At 46.5% G+C, this 8,941-nt stretch overlaps 1 protein-coding gene across 6 annotated transcripts; it reads right to left on the bottom strand.

Moving 5' to 3' along the window:
• Positions 1-280: 280 nt before the first annotated feature.
• Positions 281-4,769, bottom strand: ARL11 (ARF like GTPase 11). Of its 6 annotated transcripts, none has more exons than XR_014070581.1 (4): positions 4,644-4,769; positions 4,145-4,225; positions 2,958-3,842; positions 281-781 (listed from the first exon to the last, which is right to left on the bottom strand). XR_014070581.1 is itself a non-coding variant. In XM_081547574.1 (2 exons), the coding sequence occupies exon 2, from the start codon at positions 3,822-3,824 to the stop codon at positions 3,246-3,248; it is 579 nt and encodes a 192-aa protein (XP_081403700.1). In that variant the 5' UTR covers positions 3,825-3,842; positions 4,644-4,769; the 3' UTR covers positions 2,185-3,245. The 6 variants fall into 6 exon arrangements, 1 of the variants encoding a protein (XP_081403700.1); XR_014070579.1 differs by having other exon boundaries at positions 2,984-3,842; XR_014070580.1 differs by having other exon boundaries at positions 3,001-3,842.
• Between the last annotated feature and the right edge of the window lie 4,172 nt (positions 4,770-8,941).

The following is an 8,941-nucleotide window of genomic DNA, read 5'->3' as shown; positions in this document are numbered from 1 at the left end:
TGGGCCCCTGTTGGGGTCCTTTAATGGACCGGAACCTGGTGGTCCAGAGTCGACGATAAGAAAGTAAAAGAGAGAAAGAAGCTAAAATTCCTTGATTTACGCAGAGAACCAATAAAGCCCTTGACACAGGGCTTGCACTACTCAGGAAGGCACAGGGCACCCTCTCGAGGAGGTCTTGAAAGCCAGGGCAAGAAAGTGAGCTCAGCGGGTTTCCATGCTCCAGAGAACTAGCCGGCAAAAAGACAGAGAGAAAGAGAGAAAGACACGGGGACTCACGCTCTGATGGAACAAGGATGCTTTATTCAACATTGTGTGAGTATATATACTGTTGTGCAAGGTAGCTTTTTCAGCAAAGGTAAAGATCAAAAGACCAGACTTACAAATTACCAAGGAAACAAGGAGTAAATGGGGTCATAAAGCTAGAAGACAAGCCATATCAAAAGAAAGAGGATTGTAAATAATCAGTTTTACCGTATGGTCCATATCGAAAGGAAGAGGGTCGTAAATAATCACTTTCACCGTATGGAAAAGCAAATGGAGGAAATGCGTGCATTCCTCAGTCCTGGGAGCAGCTTGCTGCTCCGCAAGTCAGGAACTGATAAGGAACGGAGGATTCATGACAGATCAAAAACAGCACACAGGAAGCCTCCTGTTAAACGTTGCCTGACAGGCCCCCTGCATTGGGAGTGTAGACTCTTAGCCTCCAGACCACCAGGAAAGTCCCTCCTTTTGGTTTTGTTTCCTGTTATAATACATACCCGGAGAAGGCAATGGCAACCCACTCCAGTACTCTTGCCTGGAAAATCCCATGGACGGAGGAGCCTGGTAGGCTGCAGTCCATGGGGTCGCGAAGAGTTGGACATGACTGAGCGACTTCACTTTCACTTTTCCCTTTCATACATTGGAGAAGGAAATGGCAACCCACTCCAGTGTTCTTGCCTGGAGAATCCCAGGGACGGCAGAGCCTGGTGGGCTGCCGTCTATGGGGTCGCACAGAGTCAGACACGACTGAAGCAACTTAGCAGCAGCAGCAGCAGCATAATATATACCACCTCTCACCCCCAACCTCCTGTTTCAGTTTTGTTTTTTTTTTGCTTATTTGTCCTTCCTACACTGTCCCTCATGCCTCCAAACAATCTCTTTCCTCTGATTAGACTGCTCCCCCATCTCATCTGCCAGTCAAATGTCAACCTTGGCTTAAACCTCCTAGAAGCATGATGTCGTGGAAGAATGCAGGAATCATCAAGGGCTAGAACATCTGATTCAAATTCCAGAAGTGTCACTTAAGAGCAGTGCCTCAAGGAAGTCACCACCTTTCTGAGCCTCAGTGTCTAATTCTATAAAATGGGAAGGATACCTACCTGGCACAATTGGGAGATTTAGAGATCATCTCTTGTAAGGGACTGAGCACAGAACCGGCCCCAGTACATGCGCAGTAAACTCCCATCCTCACCTTTTCATGGGAATCATGTCCTCTGCTTCCCCACCCAGAGCTCCCTAAGCCTGGAGGCCTTGTTTCCTTTGTCTTTGCATCTTTGTACTTTCCTGTGCCCAACACAGGAAGTCCTGAAACACATCAACTGGCAAGAGGTGGAAAAAACCAGGCACATCTAAGCTGATGTTAGAAGGGGAGACTTTGGGTAGAGGGACCTCTCAGACATCAGAGCGGTGTCGAGGGCTAGTTGTCACGTGTCACTCCACAGAGGGCAGAGCCACCATCAGGAGCTCTTAGGAGGCTGATGGAAGCCCAAGAGGGAAAGAATATCCAACATTTAGAGCTGTTTAACACGAGAACAGGTACCAAATGGAAGCAGCTTGCTATTAAAAAACTCAAGATTATAGGAAGTATTCCTGGGTTGGATGAAGGATAAGACCAGGTTGGTGCTTCTTACCTTAGGGAGTCACAGGTGCCTTTGAAAATCTAATGAAAGTTACTGATCTTTCTGCAAATAATTTCAGGAGCTTCATGAATCCTAGGTAAAGATCACCTGAAAACTCTTCTAGGATGCTATGTTCAGCTTTCTCTTTCACTGTAAATAGTGAGAGGTACGTTGCTGCTATACATATCTTCAGAATTCATGCCTCCCATCTGGAGGCCCTGCTTCATATCTAAAACTCATTGCCCTTTGCCACAAATTCCATGCTCGACATATTTTTGATTAAGTGAATGAATAAATGGATGAATGAAACTGATGAATCTGATCTTTAAGGGAATCTATACACTACAAGGAGAAGAAAGAGAACAGAAAGAAAACAATGAAGGAAAAAGACCTTCAGCTGGAAAAAGACCAGCACAGGATAACAAAAAGTTGGAGAAGAGCTGTACATTCGTGCATTCTTGCTCAGTCGCTTCAGTCATGTCTGACTCTTTGTGACGCTATGGACTGTAGCCTGTCAGGCTTCTCTGTCCATGGGATTCTCCAGGCGAGAATACTGGAGTGGGTTGTCACGCCCTCCTCCAGAGAATGACTAGTCAGGGTCAGAGAAGGTGATTGATTTTGGAAGGTCCAAACTCCCGGCCTCTGTCCGGGGCTGAGTGCCCCAGCCAACTTCTAACCCAAGATCCTTTGGAAGCAGACTTGACCCTGCTGTCCCTGACTGCTTGCCCTCAGAGGGTGGTGGCACTAGGGATGATTTAGGGGGCTACTAAGGACAATCATTCATAAGAATGGGACCATGTCCAAGTCTGATATTTTGATCTGATTTTGAAACCTCTTTCCCTCTGTGAATTTAGGTCTTAATTATTCTGCAGCCACTTGTTCTGTTATTACAGTTTCTCAGTTCACACATGGTAATGATGAGTTACTAAACGAATTATGTTGAGGTATTTTTTTTTCCTTTGTTGTTGTTTAGTCAGTAAGTCATGTCCGATTCTCTTGTGAGCCCATGGACTGTAGCCCGCCAGGCTCCTCTGTCCATGGGATTCTCCAGGCAAGAATACTGGAGTGGGTTGCCACTCCCTTCTCCAGGGTATCTTCATAACCCAGGGATCAAACCCACGTCTCCTGCATTGCAGGCAGATTCTTTGCTGCTGAACCACCTGGAATACTTGGAGTATCATTATTCCAAGAGTAGCTGATTTGCAACATAAACACCGGTGACAAAAAGTCCCAAGACTTAAATACTGTGTCTGAGCCTAGGAGGGTTCCTTGTTTGAAAAACAACTTGAGGTTCCCTCCAGGATTAGCTGGTGTTCCAGTCTGTAAGAGCAGAGAAGACAGGCTGCTCTGTCCAGATCGAGGCTCTCAGGTCTCCCGACGGCCGCCTCCTGCACTCACCTGGAGACTCGGGGGGCTGCGGTAGCTCAGGAGACGCCTCAGGCTTCCCAGGGCCTCGGGCAGCCCCTCACCAGTGAGGGCACTGCAGGCTCGCAGCTCCCAGCAGAGCCCCGGGAACCTCTGCAGGCCCAGCCTTTCTCGGATCTCAGGCAGCGGCAGGGCGTGGGGTGCCTCCTGCTTGTTGGCCAGCACCAGGAGGGGGACACCATCCAGGTGAGGGTCCTCCAGGACGTCTGTGAGCTCAGCCACCGCCTCGGGCAAGCGGGCCTTATCCGTGCTGTCCAGCACGAACACGAGGACAGCCGTGCCCTCTAGGTAGTCCTTCCAGCTGGCCCTGAGCGGGCTCTGCCCCCCAACATCCCAGAGGGTGAGGCACACCTGCCCGGGGGCCTCGAGGGGCTCCACGTTGAAGCCCACGGTGGGCAAGGTCTCCACCAGCTGGTGGCCCTTCAGTTTGTACAGGAGCGTGGTCTTGCCGGCTGAGTCCAGGCCCATCATCACCACCTGGGCTTCCGCCTTGTGACTTCGGGAACTCACAGACCCCATGGGGGCCACTGCCAGACCCTAGGGGAGAAAGGCAAGGTGCACTCGTCGGAAGGAACACAAATCCATGTGGGCCACGGGAGAAGGGCTTCTACACCCAAGGTAATGTCCACAGTGTCATCTTTCAAACCCAGGTCTGGGCTTTGAAAGGGCAGGGAAGTAGGGCTGTGTGAGTCAGCATCAGTGACCTATCTCTGGGTGGGTGGGCGGGGGGTGCTTGCTGCAGAGAAGAGACCAGGGTCTCCCCCTGAAGACATGGAAGGTCAGCTCCCATTCCTTGGTAGTTAAAGCAAAGAGGCACAACCGACTTCCCTTAGACAAACCTAGTTGAGTAGAAGTGACTGAAGGATGTCTTCGATTCTTGCTGGTCCGTGGCTTTGAGCCTCTGGTGTCCACCTGGAAGCCTAAACCCCAGGGGAAGTTACCTAGGGGTCAGTGCACTGGGAGAAGTGGGCAGGGGGCTGGTGGTGACTTCTGCAGCCTTTGGAACCGCTCTGCCCCGCCCCCAGGACCAGGCGGCCACCCTGTTAACCGTGCCTATTTATAAGTCCTGCTGACTGCGGACAAAGGAACCGCTCAGAGCAAAGTGGTTTCCTCCAGTGGCTTCCGGAGGTAAATCACCTCCAGACATTACACACGTTTTTGAAGAATCTCAAGTGTTAAGATTAAGACCTGTCCCCACCTAAAGTCCCAGGAACCTTTGGCTGGAACAGGGGAAGAGACATCTCAGGCCCAGGAATAGATTTCAGCTGCCCCGTGGAGAATGGGACGCCCTCTGTTCAATCCTCAGGCCAGGGGTAGAAGCGTGAAAGTGACAATTACCTCAGAGTTACTAGGCTGCCCCTCTGTGTAGTCCTCCCCGGCCAGCGGCTTTCAGTCCTGAGAAGCTAGTATAGTTTGAGAGGATGGGGCCCGTTCCCCTTTTTCGGCTTCCTTCCCCGGGGGGCCGGGGGCGGCGCCGGCTCTGAGCCCCTCCCCCGGCGCCGGGGCTCCCGGGGCGCGGCACCCTGCCCGGGCGGTGCCGGCAGATTCCCGCCGCCCTTCAGCTCTGCGCTCGGGGCCGGCGGAGCTCCCGGGTCTCTGCAGCTCAGACTCTGTAGGCAGGAAGGCGGGCGCCCGGCTCGGAACCGGGTCGTGTTCAGCTGCTGCTCTCCTGCTCTTCCTCTCAGGATCTCAGATCCCCTCCACGCAGAAGGCTGAGAACTGGGCCTTTTCTTTCAGCTCATGCTGTTTCTGGTGCCTAGAGATCCTTTCGTTTGCTTGGAACCATACGTGCTTAAGAATTACCTAAGTAGGATTAAAACAGTCTTAAAAAATGGGTCTAAAGTGTTGAAAGTAAACCCAATATATATATAATATATATATTTAAATAAGGTTATATATAATTATATATATATAATTTTATGGTTTACCTTATATGTGAAAGTGTTTAGTCACTCAGTTGCCTCTGAGTGCAACCCCATGGACTGTAGCCCCTCAGGCTCCTCTGTCCATGGAATTCTCCAGGCAAAAATCTTGGAGTGGGTTGCCATTCCCTTCTCCAGGTTTAACCCAGGGGTTAAACCCAAGTCTCCTGCATTGGGGGCAGATTCTTTACCATCTGAGCCACCATATATATATGCATATATATAAAAATGAGTTTGAGCAAGCTCCAGAAGTTGGTGATGGACAGGGAAGCCTGGCTTGCTGCAGTCCATAGGGTCGCAAAGAGTCAGACATGATTCAGTGACTGAACTACTACTACTATATTAAAATTAGAAGTGTAACATTTTGTTAAAAAATTATAAAGCTGTGTTAATGTAGTTAAAATTAAGGACAGTTAAGCAGCTTTCTTAATTTGTTTTCCTGAACAGTGTCACTATATTTTTCCCAGTAGAAATGATGCCCCCGGAAAATAGAGTTTTCAAAGCATTTGCCAGTCAGAAGCCCTTGCTTCTGTAGCAGATTCTGATTTGGATCTGGAGCGTCAGTGATTTGGCTCTCATAACGGGTGACAACTCTGCTTTCCGGCACATTCTTTCATTAAAATGTCAGGAACCAAGCTGGGGGTTGTGATTCTCTTATCTTACCAACGAAGAAACAGGCTCAGATGGGATAAATAATTCGCTCATGATCTTGCTGAGGTTTATAATTCATCTCTTTCTCTTTTGTCACATCGTGTTACTCACCGAGGAAGTGCTTTGTAAATGGCAAGCATCTTATTGTAATGACTGGTATCATCAGGCTGCTATATTTAATAGGAGGAAGCAACTGGAAAAAATCAGAAACCTAGGCAGCACTGTGTTGTTGAGGTTACTGTTGTTTTGTGCTTTTGTGAGTCTGTGGTTGTGGCTACAGTGGTCTTGCATGGGCTGTGTATGTATGTGGTGAGAGGTACCACACCTTCCTTTTATCAGGAAGGAAATAGTCCCCCAAAGCCTCCCAGTCAGTTCTCTCCAATATCTCATTGTCCGAGAGAATGAAATGACTTGGTTTGGCCAGGCAGGGTTCAGCTCTGAATATACTGTCCCAGTTTCTCAATAGCTGAATAAAGTTGCACTATTCTAAGCAAGAAGGAAGTGAGAATAGTGTTCGTGAGCAGCAGTGTCTACTATATTTCCCCAGCATTCCATGGTAGAAAGTTGTCTTCTTACAGCACATGCTTTCTTCCAAGATTGTCTTTAACGAGAATTAACAGTGTGTGTGTGCGCGCGCGCACGCGTGCACACAGTGCTGTGAGCATGTCCGAAGTGCTCATACTTGGTTGCTTAGGTGGCTCGGTTGTCAAGTCCAAAGATAAGAAATCAGAGGAAATGCTGCAGTAAATTCTTGCTTGCTGTCTAGCAAATGAGAGAGAGCAGAAGAGTGAGCCTGGAATCGTGAGGCACCATCGTATAGTAGGAAGAAGGCAGCTGACGAACTAGAGATCTGAATTCGAGCCCCAGGTCTGCTGCTTCCTATCTGTGTTGCCTTGGGTCAGTTATTTAATCTTTCTGAACCCCAGTTTTCTAATCTGTAAAGCAAAAAGGTAGGACTAGGTCAGATATCACATCACCCATATTATTAGGACCCCGTCATACCAATTAGTGGAGGCTGAGGAACAGCAGGAATGCCCCCTCACTGCTGGTGGGACACATGCACAGCCACTTTGTAACACAGTTGGGCAGTTTTCTCTGAAGCTAAACAAACCTCACCTTGGGATCCAACAATTGCTATTTCCAGTATTTAAGAAACTGCTTTGAAAAATCCATGCCCAAATGCAAACAAAGATGAACTTATGCACAGCAGCACTACATCTCTAAATTTCATTCTGCTCCAATATTCTGTAAATTCAATGCGATTTTTAAAACTTTTTATTTTACATTGGTGTGTAGGTGGTTAACAATGTTGTGATATTTTCAGGTGGACAGCAAAGGAACTCAGCCATATATATACATGTATCCATTCTCCCCCAAATTCCTCTCCCATCCCGGCTGCTGCATAACAGAGTCAATCCAACACTTTATTGAGCAGCTATGAGCAGTGCTCTGTATAGTCTATCAGGTTTTTTGTTTTTTGTTTTTGGCTGCACTGCTCAGCATGTGGAATCTTGGTTTCCTGACCAGGGATCGAATCTGGGCCCTTGGGAGTAAAAGCATCCTAGCCATTGGTTTGCCAGAGAATTCCCCAATTAAAAAAAGTAAATCTTTCAAAATGCATCTGCATGCTTTATGAATGGGAGAGGTCAACATTACTCATGCTTATGGAGACTAGGATATCATATAATAGAATTAGGTATAGAGTATAATATTGTAGACTCTTTAAATGTCTGTATTTAGCATTACAAATTGTACTTTGAGTTATTATCACTTTGGCTGACTTGTGTTTTACATTTACAGCACAGCTCATCTTCCAGACCTTTTCCATGTTTCTAGTTTCCATTTTACTGAAAACACCATCTCTCGACCATGGTGGAGCTGAGGAAATTTTTGTGCCACTCTTTGCTCTCTCTCACTGGCTCCGAACAGAAATAGTAGCTTGGCAGTGGATCTTTGTCGCTTAAAAAACACACAGGAAAAGGAAACAGCAGTGGGTGATCTGCTTTTTGAAGCTGTGAGAAAGATCTGAAGAATGTTAGCTTCGCACTCAAGCTCCTTCAGCTTCTGCTTTTACAATATTTGCAGGAAGTTTCCTGACACTAACGAGGGAAAAAGACACAGTGGCCAGAGGCTGTCTTGTGAAAATATGCAGGAAGGCTAACGTGGAGGCCAAGAGAGACGTCTGTGATGAGCTTGAACCGTGGTCCAAACAGGAACTGATGACAGGGAGGTTTTGCTACTTTTCTTCCAAGCTTGTTTTAATATGCAAAGTAGGTCGTTCACAGCAGCTGCTATTCAATCAGCCACATTTCCTGAACTGGAGAGTGTATTTTTAGTTGGCAGGAAAAAAATCACTTGATTAGGAAGGAGTATGGAAGGTCACTTCTCAGAAACTCCAATCAGCACTTGAGACTTTTCTCCATTTCCCAAATGACTTCCTGTCACTCTGGGCAGCAAGCAGCAAAGTGTTTACTTCGATTTTCTTCTTTTTATTAAAAAGCATTACATAAGTGATGATGAATATATTCTTCTGTATGAGAGTCAAACAGTATATAAGTCTACAAGGTATAGTTCCTAAGTTCAACCCCCAAATCACTACTCCCCTTCTCAGAGATCATTAGAATCCACAGTTCAATGTACATTTTTGCAGTTATCTTTCTATGATGTGCTTATGTATTTTGGAGCACACATCTATTTTATTATTTATTTTTGTTTGGTTGGGTCTTTTTTTTAATGTAATTGTGATGTCTGCAACTTATTTATTTCATCTAACAGTGTTTCTGTGATTTCTCCATATTGGTACATATACCTAATTATCTACTAGTTAGTCCATATACCTAGTTGTCTACCTATTTATCTTCTGTTATTATTTTAAATAATTTATTAAATACTGAGAAGGCTGTAAGAAGTATAATAATAAAATGCAGGAGATATTATGTGACTCTGAGATTTGCTTATCAAAGGAGAAGAAGTGGCTTGGAATATAAATATAACAAGATTGGCCATAAATTGAAAATTGTTGAAGCTAGGTAGATTGGGGGTATACAGTGTTAGTCTTTGCAT

This window comes from Giraffa tippelskirchi, chromosome 12 (genome assembly GCF_054371585.1).
Source record: "Giraffa tippelskirchi isolate mGirTip1 chromosome 12, T2T-mGirTip1v1.2.pri, whole genome shotgun sequence".
In the NCBI taxonomy this organism is placed as follows: domain Eukaryota; kingdom Metazoa; phylum Chordata; class Mammalia; order Artiodactyla; family Giraffidae; genus Giraffa; species Giraffa tippelskirchi.
Note: the sequence above shows the minus strand (reverse complement) of the source record. Positions and strands in the feature narration are given on the sequence as shown.

What these genes read in the sequence shown, in the direction of transcription:
- ARL11 (XM_081547574.1), bottom strand. Translation starts at nt 3,824, where the DNA reads ATGGGGTCTGTGAGTTCCCGAAGTCACAAGGCGGAAGCCCAGGTGGTG.